Consider the following 18,268-nt stretch of genomic DNA (forward strand, 5'->3'; position numbering starts at 1 on the left):
TCCCACCTCGCCTTGCTGGTCTGTCTTTCCTGAAAAGCCTGTAGCCATCCATGACCCCATTCCAGTCATGCGAGCTGTCCCACCATGTCTCTGTGATTGCAATGAGATCACGGCCCTGTGACCGCACACAGACCTCTGGTTCCTCCTGTTTATTGGTGTACAGGCATTTCAGAAAGGTGCTTGAGCAGACAGGTTTCCCTGGAGGGTTGTACGAGGACCCACTATAGCCGTGCAAACCCTTGAGGTGGTTGGTCTCTTGGTTGCCATTGCGTGAGGCTGCTACGGCACCTTTATCACTGCTCAGGTTGTCCTGTTGCATTCCCCCATTGTGTGTGATGGCATTAGCATTGCCAGTTTGTCGCCCTCCCCCCGAGTTCCTCAGTTTAAAGCCCACCTCACCAAGCTTGCCAGCCTGCTGCCAGAGATTCCCTTGCCCCTTCCCGACAGGTGGAGTTCGCCCTTCCCTAGCAGTCTAGATTTCTCACTAGCTGTCACGGTTTGTCATCGAGGGGAGAGTATTGCTTTTCATCTGATGCATCAGTAAACTTCTTAGTAACTGTAAGAAGGTGTTGTCTCTGAAATCCCTTTGCTGGAACATGCAGTAAGGAAGGAGCAGGTAGAAGTGGCAGTTCTGACATGAGCAACATATCCAAGCATGTCTACACTGCCCCACGTAATCCTGGGTGAAAAAAACCAAAAAAAGGTACAGAGCAGCACCATGATGCAAGTGGAGATAGTAACTTGAACACTGAATATGATTAAACACAGTGCTCTCCTTCCTCTTCCCTCCCTACCCCAAAAAAAAGAAAAAGAGCAAAAGCTCTGGTTCTGGTTAGTTTGAGGATCTTTATAGCTTCCTGATTCAGGCATTCTCTTTAGTACTAATGAGTATTAGTACTGGTTTAATACTGTAAAAAGTCATTACTTCCCCCAGCTTCTTTCTTGGAGATGGCTGACTGCTTTTTTTCCTGCAATTTTAATGGAGATGAAATGCTCTAGAAGACATCTTGGGCAATTAGTGTATTTTTTTTCCTAAAGGCAGCATGGTGGTTCTATAATCCACTAAAGTTCATGATGGAAGATACTGAAGTCTTGGGGTTCCTCAGTTCTAAATACTGCTACCGTGTGCACTGCCTGCAGTAGGAGACAGAGGAAGAGAGATCTCTCAAATCCTTTGTGTCCTCTATTTGTGAGCTGGGTTCCTTGCTTTATCACGAAGATGGAGCCATGAGCTGCACTCCCTGCATACCACCCCACCCCACATCATATTTCTGACCGTATCTCTCAGAATTTGTCTCGCCGGAGGAAAGACAGCAAATATTTCTCCTCTGAGTCAGGAAATCAATGTTTTGGGGGTTTTGGTGTCAGTTTGTCTCTCTTCATCCCCACCTAACTACCTGTTGCCTCTTTTCATAGCTTGTTAAAGGAAAACACTGTGCAGTTAATTTAACAAACCCTTTCAAAGAGGCAGAGGGGAAGCAAGCAAGACACAGCAGGGCAGGGAAAACAGAAAACTGTCTTGCTATTAGTGCAGCAAAATGCTGCAGCTGGAACTGTAGAGTGTGATTTTTCTAGGGGGGCAGAATTGAGGCAAATGGGGGGAAGTCATCAACATGTCACTCTCATGAATGGCAAATGGCTATTTTAGCATTTCTTTATCAGCCAAACTCTGCCTGCTGCCTTTTTTTATTACTGTGGGGCTTGGTTTTGGGGATTTCCTGGTTGTTTTTGTTTGGTTGGCTTCTTTTTTGTCTTCTTTGAGCCAAATGTTCAAGGAACTGCAGCACAAGCTGTATTTCGATTTCATGTGTGGCTGAATTGTGTGGAGTGAGGGATAAAGGTAGCAAAGCTGTGAATCTTTTGAGAGGTCTTAACTATGCAGCTCCTTAGTTCTAGACTTCTTATGTGTGTATAAGATAATAATTTCTGAAGTTCTAGCCTTTCTTATTTAATTTCTGAAGTCAAATACTCTTATAGAGCTTTTGTTACACTGAAGTTACTGAAACACAATACAGAATTCAACTCCAGAAGGTGTTTTCTTTAATAGCTTTGACTGCTGTAGGAGCTAAATGAAAGCATCTGTAAGCAGAATGGAAGGTAGCTTAATATCACACTACTACTACTATAAAACATAATCTCAGAATATTTCAGGCAGGACATAATAATTTGTAACCATGGAAACTTTGCTTGAAGATTTGAAGGGGTGGGACATCTGGTAGGTTTGCTCACTTGTAGGCAGGAGAGAATTCCAGGTTGTGGTTTAGATTGAGGGGGAGAACTGGTAATCAGGAGAGGGGCTTAGTCTTGCTGCAGTGGTGGCTGCACGTTAATATTAAGTCTGGTTGGTTCATATATGTTATGGTCGTCTTACCCGTGGTGGAGAGCTCATGTATTTCTATAGAAAAATTGACCTTTTTTATAAAAAAAAAAAAATAATCTGGTTTTATTTCTTCTGCATGTTTTTTGCATTGAGTTTTTGATTGGCTTTTGGGTTTGGGGGGTTTTTTTGGTGTTAATTTTTGTGGTGGTGGGTTTTTTGTTTTGGGTTTTTGTTTTAGTTGGTTGGTTTTTCCAGGTTTGGGGTGGGGTTTGTTTTGGTTTTTTGTTGGTGTGTGAGTTTTTTTTCTTAAGGAAGTGAAAAATTCCATAAGAAAAACTTTTGGCTTACACAAATCTATCAGGAGAGGGAGAGGGGGAAAAGTAATGTGTGTTTGGGGTTTGTTTTGGTTTTTAATGCCTGACTGAGTATTTTGAGCTGGCTGAGTACTTTATTGATCTTGATGAACAGAAACTAGGGTTGATAAGGGGGATCCTAAATCCTTGTCTCTAAGATTAGTCTTTAGTATTTTCTGATGTTTTTTTACTTAAAAACCATAAATACTAATAAGAGAAGCTCAGTGGCTTTGCCTAGGAGGAAGATAATGCACACACATGTGAGAGAGCAGGGACTCTTCATGCTGATACAGGCATTCAGAAGTTTTGGTGCCCAGCTTGAAGCTCTTACTAGCTGGCTTTGAAAATGTGACTTCTGGTTCCTTTGTGACACCCTGGCTTTGACTGTTCAGTTCACAAAGTGCACGTATGTGAGAGTAATATTTCTAGTGCATTCATTATATGGATTCTTCTATTTTGTTTTTGGTTTTGTTTAACTCTGGCTTAGGAACCATAGTTTTTTAACTTTACAGTATCTCATGTAATGATGCATGATTCAAGCTGCTTGGAATGTGGCTTCCCATCCGTGTGGAGTGACTAATTTTTCACAAACTTTGGGGCAGAGGGCTACATCAGAAAGTATAATGCATGAAGATCTAGGAATAAACTTCCCTCTAGAATCTGCAAATTCTGTGCTGGCATGCCTTGTCTGGTCTAAAAGGTGCATAAGTCATAGGTCTTAACAAGATCTGATGGGGATTGCTCAAAATGTGTTAATAAAAGGTTGAGCTCTGGTACTGCTTAAGACGGTTTCAGTGATCACTGAACAAAAAAGGGGTAAAATGTATGTCCTCCTCCTTCCATACACACAGTCATTTCAAGTACAGGGATTGAATTATGTCTTTGAAAAAAACAGAAAGCCTGTTCAATGCAAGTTGAATTTCAGGTATGCTTATATTATCTTTAGGTTCCTGGATGGAACAAATTCCATATTCTGTTATTGTTTTAAAGAGAGCCTGGAAAGTGGTGACCCTTTTTTTTTTTTTTGTCTTGTATATGTTGATAAGAACTGACATGCATACTCCAGCTCTGATCATACAGCCTTATATGGGACAAGGAAACAGCTAATTCAACCATGTGAGATTTTTAGGTAATAGTGCCATGTGGTAGCATAATTGTCTTGCCTACTTCGCAATATTTTTAGATGAAGCAAGTTTGAGATTATCTAAGTGACTTATTTTAGCATTTCTTGCAGTAGCTTGTTAGTAAGATGGCCTTTTATTTAAGACAGCTGGAACTGATTGCAAAGTTCAGACATCCTCTGATGCCCTGTATAAATGTAAATAGAAGCAGAAGGGAGATAATGGTCAGAGTATTCTACAATAGGAGAAAATGTCATCTGCTGCCGGAGCACAGGAAAGAAAACTTTGGGCTGGCTGGATTCAGGCACCAGCTGGACAAAAAATCCTGAGTGCTGATAGGGTCGGTATCAAATGCCGACATTCCATAAGTACAAGAACAGCCTTTTTAAGGCTAAGGCTACTCCATGAGTCTTTGCTCCTATGCAGAAAATGTAGTTGTTATTAACAGAACTACTCACAGTCTATAACTTTACTCTTCTTAAGACTGTATCGTCTTAGTATTTTGATGGTTTGTCATTCAGTTTTTGAATCAAGATTGTTCAGGAATTGATTCTTTGAAGCAGAAACTAAGATTATGGTTTACTAGGCTTGTTTGTTTGAAATGACTCAGTAAGGTTAAAGAGAGAGTTCTGTCTTCAAGTAGTTCAGTTCATATACATGGCCTGTCTCACTTGTTTCCTCTGCCTTCTCCCAGTTCGCTGCTCCGCTATGGTGGAAACCTCTCCCTTCAGAGTGCCATGAGTGTCCGGTTCAACAGCAATGGAACCCAGCTGCTGGCACTGCGTCGGCGCCTTCCTCCGGTCCTCTATGACATCCACTGCCGACTGCCTGTCTTCCAGTTTGACAACCAAGGGTACTTCAACTCATGTACTATGAAGAGCTGCTGTTTTGCAGGTGATCGTGATCAGGTAATAAGCAAACAATGGTGTCCCAAGTCTCCAGAGCTTCCATGAGTTTTTGAAAACACCTCTGTAAGGCTTTTTTTCCTGATTCGGAAGATAAAACAGGAGGCAGGACACATGTAGGCTTACCTCAGAACTGTTTTGCAGCGTAAGCTCTGAAAGAAGAAACCCATATGCCAAAACATGTGGTAAATTATACCTCTTGTTTGATGTGATCTAGTACTTAATTGGAAGGTGATAATCACAAGAAAATTATTTACAGAGACTTTTTAGGTCCAGTGAATATGATTTTAGAACAAATATTATCTACATATGGTAAGAAAGCATCTTCCTTTATTTCGATATTGCTAGTGAGTGCAGTAGAGGCAATCCCACAAAACATAAATATTGATTCTTATTTCAAATTGTAGTGTTTCTCCCTTAATACTGTACTACTGGATGAGATTATAGGTCTTTATAGTTCAGTGTTCTGTAAGTGGTGATGGCAGGTGGTTAGGAAGGAATGGTTTGTTCCTCACTGAGGCAGGACTCTGTCCCTACTACTAATTACAAAGAAATAGGTCACATAAAATGACTTAACAGCAGTTTGTATGATTCTAGAACTGGATATTGTCTGTGGACAGCTGTATTTAATAACCACTAATACTGTCCAAGGACAAAAAAAAAGTGTTCTCAAGCCACAGTAGTAACAGAACTAAGATCTGAAAATCTCTTCGATGTCATCAGTACAATTCCTTCAGTCAGAATTTGGTCACTAGTTCTATTGCTGCTGCTGCAGGAGGCAGAGTTGAGCTTCTTTCAGATCACAAATAGGAAATACATTTATGTCACTGAACTTGAGGAGAGTTTCTGAGTTTTATGTAGTTTTTGGCAGAAGGAGAGTGAAAATGCTATAATGAAACTCACTTCAGAAAATAGTGGTTTACTCTAAAGAATGGACAAATATGTTTTGTTTAAGAAGAAAACTGCTGATGATTTGTGGTCCATTACTCAGCCTAAAGATGACACTCTTTTCTCCTTTGGAAGTCAGAATATACTGTGTACACTCTGACATTTAGTTTAGCTTCTCATCTGTTACTGAAGATCTAGATAAAAGCCTTAGTACTCTGTTGTGCTTTCTAAGCCATTCTCTTATGGATATGGTGTTATTTTAATGGGAAGAATATGGCTGTTCTGTATCAGGCTGATGCGGTACTTCAGAAGCCTGCATTTTTTAAAAACTTGATATTCTTTTGGCTTGACAGACTTTCTGTTCAGATAAGTAGAAGCGCATAATGCTACTAACCAGTTGGAAATCAGAGCAAAAGACATTATTCCCTTATAAATGCTATAAGTTAATAGGGAAGATGAAGTTTAATGTGGAATATTAGATGTGGAATTTGACATTTAGATACCTTCTTGTACCCATGCTCTAACTGGAAGGAAAAAAAGATAATGAAGTTGCAGAAAATGCCAACACGTGGTCTAAATGTATACGCCTGAAACTGTTCGGTAATGCTCAAATTCAACTGACTAAGATTGTCAACACAATGAATAGTCCTTAGGGATTGCCTCTTACAGAGAATGCAGTTCCAATTCCAAGTGTATCTAGGAAAGGTTAGAGTTGGAATCTACTGTAAGATAGAGAAGACAAATGAAAAAAATTTACAAGTTTTTTGAGTTTTGCCCTTCTGTACAACTAGTGTGCTTCTGCTTTTTGGTGAGTTTTGCAAGTATGAAATAACGTATAGAAGACTCCCCTTGAGAATGAGAATTCACCAAAAAAAGAAATAAATCTGTTTCAAATTTAATCTGGTTCCATCTCCCTCTCCCATTTAATATTGCTGACCTTTGCCTTGATAAAGAAGGTCTTTCATTCGAGATCCATGCAAAGTGAGCTTCATAGAATTACTTGCTTGTACTTCCTTGTAGGGTCAAAACTTTGTATGGGCAAGGCTCATTTGAAGGGATCTAAGTATAAGAAAGTTGTGTTCAAATTATGAGTGGCACTTGTGGTAGGAAGGCTTCTTCAGAAATTTTCTCTTATTGCACCTCTGATTTTTCAGTCTTCAACTTTTTTCATCGTTATTAAACTGATGACTCAATCTTTTTTTTTCTCCTTTAAGCTGTCTTAAATAGGTAGGTTTTAATACTTCTTACAGAGCCTAGTATTTTAAGTGTGCCTCTCCTGTGTTCAAAAACTATTGTTTCTGCACAGTTACAGTGCCTCTGATAAAGTTGCATTTTGATTCTACATTTTAACCCTAACAAGAAAGGGATATTGTTAACTCATCAGTGCTTAGAATGCAGTTGCATTGGGGGGGAAAAAGTGAACTGCTGAAAGGGGGAGTCCTTTCTTATCCAGCAGAGGTGATGCAAGACCTTTCACTAAATCAATTTCCTAACCTGGCAGAAGCATTTACTACTTTTTCTGGGTTAATGACTTACAGTGACAGTCAGCGGGCTCTGGCAAGTATTTGAATGCAATATAAGGAAAGGATCAGAGGGTGCCTTTCAGCACAGGGACTCGGTTCCTTGCAGAACGACAGTCTTTGCTAATTTTCCTATGAAGTTTGTACATGGAAAATGGTTTGCTCACAGGAAGCTTTCTGGTAAGTCATGATTATCAGGGTTTAAAAACCCACAACTGCTAATATCTCAGCACTTGCCTTTAGAAGTTTGCTGTAACACAGTGGTGAAAATCTACAGAGAAGGTAAATAACACCATGTTCCATATGGAGCTGTTGGATTCTAGTATGGCAAAAATTAACAGATTCCAAGCTGCAAGCACACAACTTAGGAGTTTGCTTAGAGATCAGCTTTATATTTAAAAAAATTAAATACTTAAGTTCCAATAATGATCAAATGTGTTATTCTTACTTTGACAAGGTATGTATGTTAAATTAATACAACTTCTTTGCCCAAATAAAATGCAGACTAGTAGCTGGGAAACAGTTTGATTGGTTTGTCTGTTGATGGCAGATAGGCTCTGTATACTAATCTTTTCTCAGTATTGTCTTTTTGGTGCCCACAGATTGTGACAGGTACTCAGCAGGACTTGGATCCAGAACTCCTGACGTGTCACTCTAGAGGGGAGCCTGCTACAGCAGGTGTGCAGTGATCTGCATATTTTTTTATTGGGGCATCTGTGGTGCAAGTAGATTGAAACTTCTTAATGAAGAATGAAATACCATTAATGCTTTAAGAAACAGAACTCAGAAAGATTCACCTGTTAACCCCAATTATTTTTTTTACGTTTAAAAGAACACATTCTGAAGTGTTTAGATGGGTTTGAGTTGTTGCAGGTATTTTGGGTGTGTGGGTTGCAGCGCAAGCTAAGTGACAGGAATCTTGGAGGATGAACAGCTTTGCTTCTTTTTGTGTCCTTGCAAACTGTTTTCCTCCAAAAGCATTATTGCCCTAGTCCTTGTGAACCTGCTTTGAAAATCAGCAAACAGTATATGCAAGCGTTTTTCCCAGAAATGCCACAGACAGACTTTTCTTGTTTCTTACAACTACCAAAGTTTGAGAGGAAGAGTTTAGCTGGTATTTTGTTTGCACACGTTTGCAACTGTTTTCATTTGCTCCTCTCAGAACTGTCTTTTGTCCATGTCATGAATGTAACAGCCTCACTCACATTACACTGATTTCTTTTTTTTTTTTTTCCTTTGTAGGAGAACTCTGATGTTGGTAGATAAAAGCGTTCAAAATTGTGTGCTATTTGTGTTATCCAGGAGCTCACTTGAGTCATACAGCTGTGGAAGGGAAGAAGGATAAGATAGGCTAGATGGGTCAAGCATGATGCTCAGCTGCCCACTCCCTCTGGCTATAGAGATCTATGTGAGAGCATAATTTATCCATCTTTCTGGTACAGGCATCCAGGCCCAGAATTTTAAAGGCAGTTTGTTTATGCACCTAACTCCCACTGACTTCACCCCAGTGTGCCCAAGTGTTTGTTTACATACAAATCATAAAATGTGTAAGACACTCAAGTTGTGTGAGGGTACCAGGGGAGTTTCCATTCTTCTTGTCAGCATCAGAATTTGGGAAATCTTGTTTAAATGCTAAGGATTTTTAGTTGCTAGACTGGTGTGGAAAGTAGTAAATTGGATCTGAGGATACAGGAAGTATTGAAGGGCTTTGGGTACTCATGCATGTTTAAGTGTAGGAGCTTCAGAGGCCATGGTGATGGGCAGCAGGAAAAAGACCTACAAAATCCCCACAAAACTCAACCCCACCTCCAAACTAAAATAGACCAAAAGCCTTTCTTGCTCAAGAATTGTTGCCTGTGTCACAATGATGACAAAGCAGATGTGTTTCTTAATACCACAATGCTGTGAGTCCTAGTTGTAGATTACTCTTTAAATTTATTAAATATTGTGCAAAATATGATTTGCGCATCAGAATTTATTACAAAGCAGAAGACAAAAGAATGTATAGGTATCCTTTTTTGTAGGTAACTTTATTTTTCTTTCTTGAGGGTAAATTATTTTCTTAACATAAGTTTTCCAAAACATATTTCAGAAATAGCTTTCCCAGTTATGTCTCTTCTTACTTTAGGTTTTGACATTGAGAGGCAGCAACAAGATATTAATAGCCTGCACAGGTGACTGCTCTTTAAGTCTTCCTGACTCTACACCCTGGTTAACTGCCTTGGGGAGAAGAACTTCTTAGTTGGTAACAGCGAGAGCTTCTAAAAGGGGAAGAGGCAGCCACTCTGGCTGGGGTTGCAGACTGAGGGTACAAACAAGGCAGTATGCCATGGAGAGGGAAGGCCCAGTACTTCACTTGGGCTGTACTGGCACCCACCTGGCCCCTATAAAAGCTGGCTGAAATACACAAGTGAGAAGAAATATATTGAATGACTGATTGTGATTTGTATGGGATTTTACTGTTCTAGCTACTGAACCAGACCACCACTGTGTCATGAGTGCTGATGTTGGCAAAAGGGATGTAGGTGGGAACATACCTACCGAGCTGGTCACAGGTGTTTATAAGAGCAGCTTTTCGAGCTGTACTCAGTGGGAACTCTGTACTAAAAGCCTAGGTTCGTTGGCATAAAGGTAACAGCCCGACAGAAAGATCAGGAATTGCAAAGAGATGGAAATACTTGACCAATTGACTGTTGTTTATTTCTTAATTGTTTAAGGAGAGGAAAGGAAAGGAGTGCTCTGCTCTGTGGGAAATCCTGGTTTTTTCTTATTCCTTTAGTATTGCCCATCTCAACAAGCTGTATTATCTTGCCGATTCCTTGATTCCTTGTTTGTTTGCTTCTTGTTCCTTTCATAATAGGAAAAAGTCTTTTGCTTCTCCATCGATGTGTCCTTAACCTTGTTTCCCCTCTGGTCAGTGGGTACTCTAACAATAGAAAGATGATCTGAAAACAAATCTGTGGGTTTTCTACCTGCAGGAAATAGACTTAACACTAAATTCTGATCAAATGGTAAATTAAGTATCAGTCTTTTTTTTTTTTTTTTTTTAAATGGAGAAAATAGCAGAAGTTGTCTTATTTATAAGGAAGATGAGTAGAGTAGTCTTGGCATCACAAAAGGCCCAGAAGCAGCTATAAAACAAAATGTTTGTTGTGTTCTGTCAAACATTTTTCATGGAAAATGTCATATATAGCAAGGCCTGTGTCCATGGTTGTGATTTTTTTTATATACATGTATATTAAAGCACAAACACAAATATATATGTGTATATGAGATTACCTTTCTTACTACTTGCTTTTGTTTATTTATAGCTTGTTTTCTTATCCCCTTTGAAATAGTTCCATGAGAAGCAGATCGTGGTGATATTGGGATTTTTGGGGATTCAAGGATGAGTTCCCGTTTGGCTTTCCTGATGTTTTAGTAGGGGGGTGTAATTATTAGTACCACTTTGCCCTCAATGGCTACTTACAGGATCTCTCTCTGTCTCTCTCTCCCCTCTGTGTGGCTGCCTGTAAAAGAATATTTCTAGGCAATCCATAATTCTGGAATCCTCAGGCCCTCTGTCAGATTTTAAATTGGCCATTAGGCTTAAAAGTTCTTGAAGATGGAGAGATGCCACAAAGAACAAAATAGTGTAAGCCCTGTTTCTATAGGAAACCTTTCCTCCTTGGAACAGTACACAGTTATGTTCTTCATTTAAACTAATTCCTTCTCCAAAGTGCTGACTGCTATGAATTTCACTCTCTTGGACAAATAATCAATGCTTTTCAGACTTCAGTGACGCTTATTGTCAAACCGTGGTTTCCACAGTACATATCCCACCACAGAGAAGACATGCAAGGCAGCTCTCCTCATATGCTCAAGAGGAATTAAGACTTCAGCCTAGCAGACTGCCACCAATCCAGATTCGTTATCTGTTGTCATAGGAAAAAACCCAAAAGCCTATACCCCACCCATGAATTATATTATGTTACAGACAATATATGGAGGGACAGTACATCCTGCCTCTTAAAACGAGCTGTGCAAAGTGCCAGCAGAACTGTTTCAAATTTGGATGCCTCCGTGCTTCTTCCCCAGGGTGTGGATTTTGCATTACTTCAAGAAACTAAGGGATAGCTTGCTAAAAGTCCCCCCAAAATTCTGTCTGCTCTGATCTTTTCTGCCCCAAGTTTCATTGGCCCCTCTGAGGAAAGGACAGACATGCCTCAAGTGAGTGGGAACTGAGATTTAAGAAGTTTAGTCTCTTTCAGAGCTGACTTGTTAGTAAAGCTGTAAGCAGCAGCATGGAATTTGAGTGACACTAACAAGCATTTTCCTGTTAGTAACTTAGCAGCAATCACTTTTCAAATGGTTATCATCTCTGTGCTGTTACCCATGTTTTCATTCATCCATTTATAATTATATGCTTATGGTGCTTTTTGGTTTGTGCTTTTAAGCCAAATTCTCCTGCATTCTTCTTGCTTTGCCTTACATTAGTAGGGCCATTCAAAAGACTTGCTGATACATTTGGGAAAACGATCCATTGTTTTCCCAGTTGCTGGTCCCTTGTTTAGGGCCAAAAGCTTAAAAATGTTTCTGATATAGGTCATAAGGAAGAATAAATTTTATGGAAATGGGAAATGTGGATGTTGGAAACTGTAAAATGTTTGATTTATGTACAAGTTTATTGAAATGCTCTGTATTGAATAGCACCTGAGGAAATGTAGCCTGTGGGATTTTGAAAGCTTTCAAACTGACAGTGGTAAGAACAAAAACAAATTCCCCAGAGCGGTAGTACTCTGCAAAATGCAATGCTAATGCTACTGTTATGAGACTACAGCAGCAGCAGATTAAGTCTTCACTTATATCAACTGCTGTAATTTCCTTGAGGAGAGAGAAAATGAGAAGAGTTACAATGGAATGAGTGGGAAATGCTAGTTGGAAGTAATTCTGCCAGATTCCTGATGATAGTTCATTTTAAGTATTTTACACGTACTTGAAGCTCTGGCTGAATTTGTGTTTTCTCTAGCAGCAGACTCTAACAGTGCCTGAGAGTTTTCTTCCTTCTAAGGCAAACTTCTGAATCAGCAGCTTGTAGTCATCTGGAAGCCTTTTCCTGTCATTGTTGCTAACAGCTAGATATAGAAGCTGATTCTTCCCTTCTAAAAAACTCTAATATTAATTATTAGCAACTGTTTTCTGTCTAATCTCATGTTTATGTGAATATTGCAAATGTTGATTTTCAAAGTCCTGGTCAGATACAGCAGCAAAAATGCAGATGATAAAACAGGTGGTTTTAATATTGGTCTCTCCCCCCAGACATCTGAGCATCCGAGCTCCTCATGCAGTGTCTGGTGTGATTCAGAATTCAGCACTGCACTGTTTCTTGGGCTTATGCTCTGCTTGGAGTTTGTCTTTTGTGGGGGCCAGAGTGCATGCTGGCTTAGTCATTTACCTTCTCTGTGAGTGTGCATGTTTTTGTCTCCCACTGGCTAGCCTCTGTGATTTGATTGTCTAGCTTTCTTCTTAGAGTGCGTAGTTTGTACTCTGCTAGGAATTGCATTTTGCACATCCCCTCAGGACCAGAAATCCTTGTCCACAGTTAAAGTGGAGTCTAAGCACATGCAGCATGACATTCTTTCATCTACCTCACCCGAAGCCCTTCTTTTTCTTTCCTTTCTGTTCCTTCCTCCTGAGAAGTGTACTCTAGTCCCTCAGGACTTCAGCCTTACTAACTAGGGCTTGGTGCACTTCATAGCAATTATTTCTTTGAATTTTTTCTAGTAGTATGGACTGACTTTTGCATTTTCCCAATCCTTATTCTCCAGCTTTCAACTACTGTGGAAAACTATTGGCTTATTGTTATGCTAATAATGAATACTTCAAAGAAAAATTTTCACAGATGATCATGTAAATGTCCTAGTAAAGTCAGTCCAGCTGTGCTCTCCGGAGGCCTCGGGTTCCCATTGTCTTGTACAGAGAGTAGTAAATAGCATTGAGTTTCTTTTTCAAATGTCATGGAAGAGGTGTATTTCTGGCTTTAGCAGCTTGGGTGTCTGCTCTTGAAGCTTCAGCTGACATGTCTGTCTTGCAGTAAGTGCAGTCATGAAGGCGTGATTTTGGCAATCTCTTGATCCCTGTCTGAAAAGCCATGTTCTACTTCTCAGACCCCTATTACCTAGTCTTACGGGGAAGGACAAAAGGAATGCATTTGGGGATTCAATTCTAAATTGTGAGAACAGCAGGAAAACATGTACTCCGGAGGTATCCTAATAGGGAAAGAGTGGGAAAAAAAAATGCTGGCTGCTACTGTGGCAGCAGTGAAATGGCAGACACACCAAATAGTTTGTTATTTTGTGGAATATGATCTATTTCTGATAATTATTGGCAGAGCTAACTATTGAAATAAAATTTAATTTTATGTAAAAAGTTTGCAGTTTGCAGCCCACTACTTATGACACCAAACTTATGTAGATGACTTTATCAATTAATGTTTTTAGCACATGATGGCTGTCTTGGTTGCAAGATTAAACCCATAAGCACTTTTTTAGAGCAGCTCAGATTCTGAGCTGAGCTTTTTTTCTGTGACTAGCTATAAATTGCAATGGAGATGCTTTATTCATTCCTGCTTGTTTTCTCTTAATTCACTCCAGAATACTTTGGCCAAGTGTATTTGATTGGTGCAAATTTCATTAGGCTAGAAAATGGTAATGAAGTGAAGGACTTTGTGGTGCTTTTAAGTAGGTAGGAACTATCTCAACTGGAGATATCTCCAATGGCGGAGATATTCAGTCCAACTGTTCAAAAGCCATCTGGACATGGTCCTGGGTAGTTGGCTCTAGGTGACCCTGCCTGAGCAGGGGGGTTGGACCAGATGACCTCCAGAGGTCCCTTCCACCCTCATCCACTCTGATTCAGTGAACTGCTTTAAGATACTTTGCCAATTCCTTTTTTAAAATCCCCAAATTTTGACCACCTGAGTTTATGTAAATCTATGTGCTGAACTGCAGCTTATGCGTCTGTCTATGGGGCCTAAATTTGTCTTCCCATTGGACTCTTTATGAAGCTGTGATCTGTGATGGACTGAAAAAGTTTCAGATGGGCATTTTCCTGACACTACCCACCTCTCTCCCCAACCCCCAACCCAAAATCAACCCCAATCCACCAAGGCAATGACTTCCCTTTTTATTCCAGTAATCTTTGAAAAAAAATTAATCGGAAGAGAGCTCTGGAGGTCATCTGTCTTAAGCTGCTTTTCAGAGCAGAGCATCTTCAAAGTCAGATCAGGTTGCTTAGGGAATTGTCCAGGTAGATTTTGGATTTGCAAGGGTGGAGATTCCACCACCTATCTGAGGCTGAGTTGCCATGTTTGTTATGCTCCTCCTGAACATGCTGTTCCTTTGTGCTCAGCTGGAATTCCTCTTGCTGTGACTTGTGACTGTTGCTTCCTGAGTCCACTGCATGCCTCTGAGGAGAGTCTGTCCCCAGCTGCTTCCCCTTCAGACAGTGGGAGATCGTTGAGGTCCACTCTGTCCCTTCACTTTCTCTTTTTCTGGCTAAATAAGGGCTGTTCCCTTAGCTTTTCCTCACAGATCCTGTGTGTTCAGCCCTAGCGGCTCTCCTTCACTCTGATTCATTAGTGTCACTCTTGTATCAGGGGACCCAAACTGGATACAATACTCCAGGTGTGGCCTCAAGAGTGCCAGGTGAGGGGAATAATCACTTGTCTTGGCCTCCTGGTTACACTCTTGGTAGTGTAGTCAAATTGCCATCAGTCCACATCACTGCAAGAGCACTCTAAATTTTCCTGTCTCCAAAGCAGGACAGAGTGTACTCAGATCAGCGGTCTTTGCAGGTAGTGTGTTCACGTTCGGTGGGCAATGATACACCAGATTTCCTAGCCGATTGGCCATTGAGTTGTGCAGGTTACACAGTATGTTCCTCTGCAAATCAGTTTTGAAGCTGATTTGAAGGGTCTGACAGACACTTAATTCCCTGCATGTATGTAACATGCTTTTTCTTTGTAGCGTGCCTGGTGCAGGATATCTGAAATCTGTCACTTTGGGGCTGGCCATTGTTGGTAGGTTGGTTTGATTTATGAAGTAATGTGCTAAATGACTCTCATATTGAGGAGCTGTCAGAACTTGTTTGGTATAAAAGGAGGAAAAGGGCGTTACGGTCGTAAATTCAAGATACTGAGCATTCTAGCTGTTGTAAAAGTCTCCGTTTTCCCCACATGTCCTAGGCAAACCGGTTGCCGCGTCAACCTCACAATTTGGTAATAAATACTAACAACTGGCAACATCTTTATAACTTTAAAATGCTTTTTTGTTCCGTGTAGCATTTCTTGTGTAACAAAACATATTAGACGCGCTTTCTTTCTGATTGCTGGGAGGTTGCCTCTATGAGCCCTAATCTATGTAGTTTTGGCACAGTGGCTCAGCCTGATGTGGACTAACTTTTATGAGCAGTTAAATGAAAAGGAAGCACATATTCCTGGCACTGTCAGGTCAGTTTTTGGCAGAGGAAAGTTGCCTAAGTGCTTGAACACATTGGCTTGTAGAAATAACTTTCTGGCTTGGAAAGGATGGGTCTGTGAGTGATGCAGAACTAGTGTGCACAAGTCTTTAAAGGAACTTTTGTTTGATCAGTGCTTCTTGCCTGTCAGAAAATGAGCAGACTTGTACTCATAAGTGGTTACATCCTACATCCTTAAAAATAAGAGAAAAGAGAACGGTTGCATTGTGATAGTAGGAAACCAGAGAAGGGATTTTAGTGGTTGGTTTTTGCATTTTTGTGACTGGAAACATCCAAACATTGCACAAATGTAATTTAGCATTGCAAACATAATATATGCAAATATATAGCGTTTTTCTCCATGTTGGTCTATATTTTTTGTTTATTTGCCTCTCAGTCCTGTGTTACTCCAGGACTTGTCTCCTCACTGCTTGATTCCACTTTGCCTGGTGAGTTTGTGTCCCTGGAGAACAAAAGACAGAAACCAGTTATATTTAAGCCAAACAAAATAGAACTTGACTCCTATCAAAGGTTAGAAAAGGGACAAACTTGCTCCATTTCTTTCTTTCTCCCTTCCCTCTACCCTAATGATAATAATGAAAATAAAATGAAAAATCCAACTTCTTGACTCTATTGATAAAGCAGAAGCCTTAAGTCAGTAGAGGGCTAGAGATTTGCACTGTCGAGACCAGTGTAACTGCAATTGGAATCTGGCCTTGGTTCTACTATGTGTCATCTCATCTCTGGGAGTGAAATAAATGACAGGGAGCACAGTTTATTGGAGAAGAGATATTTGAAGACAAGGCACAGTTTGTGGCCTTTCATAACTGAGAGGCGTAAGCCCTTTACCATGTCAAATGTCAACTATCAATCCAGTGCACGTTTATAGTATATTGAACTACTTTAAATTGCATATTGCCTAAATCTCTGTATAATAAAGAGATTGCATTATCATTCATGCACTGTTGCAGATGGGCAGCCTTCCATCTCTTCAGAGTAACTATAACCAGGAAAAAATGACAGTACAATAAATGTTGGTTGTCTTTTTAAAAAAAAAAAAAAACAACCAACACTTGAGGCTTCCTGACAGTGAATGTTTAGCTATGATTTTGTTCAGTGTTCAAGATCATCCTCAGCGACTGACTTTTGGTGGTCTTCACTAGACTGCGATGAGCCAGATATGTTGTGCTTGTGTGCAGTGGACATGCTAGCTCTCTTAGGTATGTGTTTGATGGAGTTTTCCTCAGTACTTCAGGAGATTAGAGGAAAGGATGAAAGGCACTGACATTAAAAGAAGACCAGAGTTGCAGGCTGCAAGATATGAGAGTTTGATCTAGACATGCTTGTATTAAAGCCAACTAAAATCCATAGCCTTATTTAGAAAAAAACAAAAAGGCAAAAACAAACCAACCAACCCACCGCCTCGGGCAGTAGGCACTAGATGCATGAAGAGTGCTTTTTGCATTTTGGTCTGTTTGTAAGCATGCAACATGTTTGTACTGGTGCCTCACCCTCATTTAAGGGTACGTTGATCAGTGAGGTGCAAAAAGTGATACAAATAATCTTTTTTGTTCTCATTTTTGGTTTGGAGAAACTAGATCAACAATAAAATAACATAATTCAGGTGATACTTTGTGGTAAACTGCTTTTATTTTTATTCCTAACAGTACATCCTTTCGGGTTCGGATGACTTCAATTTGTATATGTGGAGGATTCCTCCAGATCCAGAAGCAGGTATGTTTCGTTGTTTTGGAATCTGGGGAAGTGGGGGGCAGGTGTCTGACAAATACTAGTTTGGTTTTTTGAAAAGTCCTGTTCTTACTTAGCCTCTGAATCTAGAGTAATTCTGATTAAAGCTGGATGGGGAGAGTTTAAAAATGCCTAATGCAGTCCCTGGATAACAATGGACAATGCTCTTTTTGAATCTTTTTATTGTACTGATCTTTTTCTCTTCTCATATAATGATCATGTAAATCTCCTAGGTGGCTGGAGCAGGGTTTGTCTTTCCTCCTCGTCTCCCAACTCTGTTGCTGCTAAGCTGATCTGAGTTCGCTGAGGAACTTAGGATCTGTTACTAAGAAATTTCATCTCATAATGAAGCTTGCAGTATAAAATGGTGCTGGGTCTACAGGCTGCTCCTTACAGCTGTAGTGCATTGGCATCTCTTCCCCTTTTATATCAAAAACCCTCCTGCTGATTTCTAATGCAGAGCTGTTAGTGCTCCTTCACCCAGAAAGTAGAAGGTCATTTCTACCAGCTGATATGCTCACTTTTGACTCACTTCTGACCGTTTCCCATGCTGGGGCAGGTATGCTAAGCAAGCACCACTAGCTCAACTCTGTGAAAGTATAGGAGGAAGGGTGTTAGATTAAAGAACAGCAGCATCATGTGTGGGATGAGCAGTAGTGTTGTAGATGGCACAGTTAGTCCCTAATTTGCTATCATCTAGTATGGTGTAGCGTTTGGCAATATGACATCTGCTGCTATCTCTAAGCCTTACAATGTCAGCATATCTTCTGTTAAAACAAATCTCTGCTTTTTTAGAATGGTGTTGAATCTTGATTCAAAGACTGAAGTCTTTAAGAAACATACTACTGTTCTTATTTTTAACTGCTCCAACAGTTTAAACCGTACATTTTAGTGGTATTAAGTACAACTGAGTGCT

General features: G+C 40.1%; 1 protein-coding gene across 7 annotated transcripts in view; it reads left to right on the forward strand.

Annotated features, from left to right (window-relative positions):
- DCAF5 (DDB1 and CUL4 associated factor 5) overlaps positions 1-18,268 on the forward strand; it is a 79,222-nt gene that overhangs the window by 39,389 nt on the left and 21,565 nt on the right. For all 7 annotated transcript variants that reach the window (XM_075103105.1, XM_075103108.1, XM_075103110.1 and 4 more), the window contains 2 exons: positions 4,489-4,702; positions 17,271-17,337. In XM_075103105.1, coding sequence (XP_074959206.1) covers positions 4,489-4,702; positions 17,271-17,337 — 281 coding nt within the window. The remainder of the gene's footprint in view (positions 1-4,488; positions 4,703-17,270; positions 17,338-18,268) is intronic.

This window comes from Phalacrocorax aristotelis, chromosome 9 (genome assembly GCF_949628215.1).
Source record: "Phalacrocorax aristotelis chromosome 9, bGulAri2.1, whole genome shotgun sequence".
In the NCBI taxonomy this organism is placed as follows: Eukaryota; Metazoa; Chordata; class Aves; order Suliformes; family Phalacrocoracidae; genus Phalacrocorax; species Phalacrocorax aristotelis.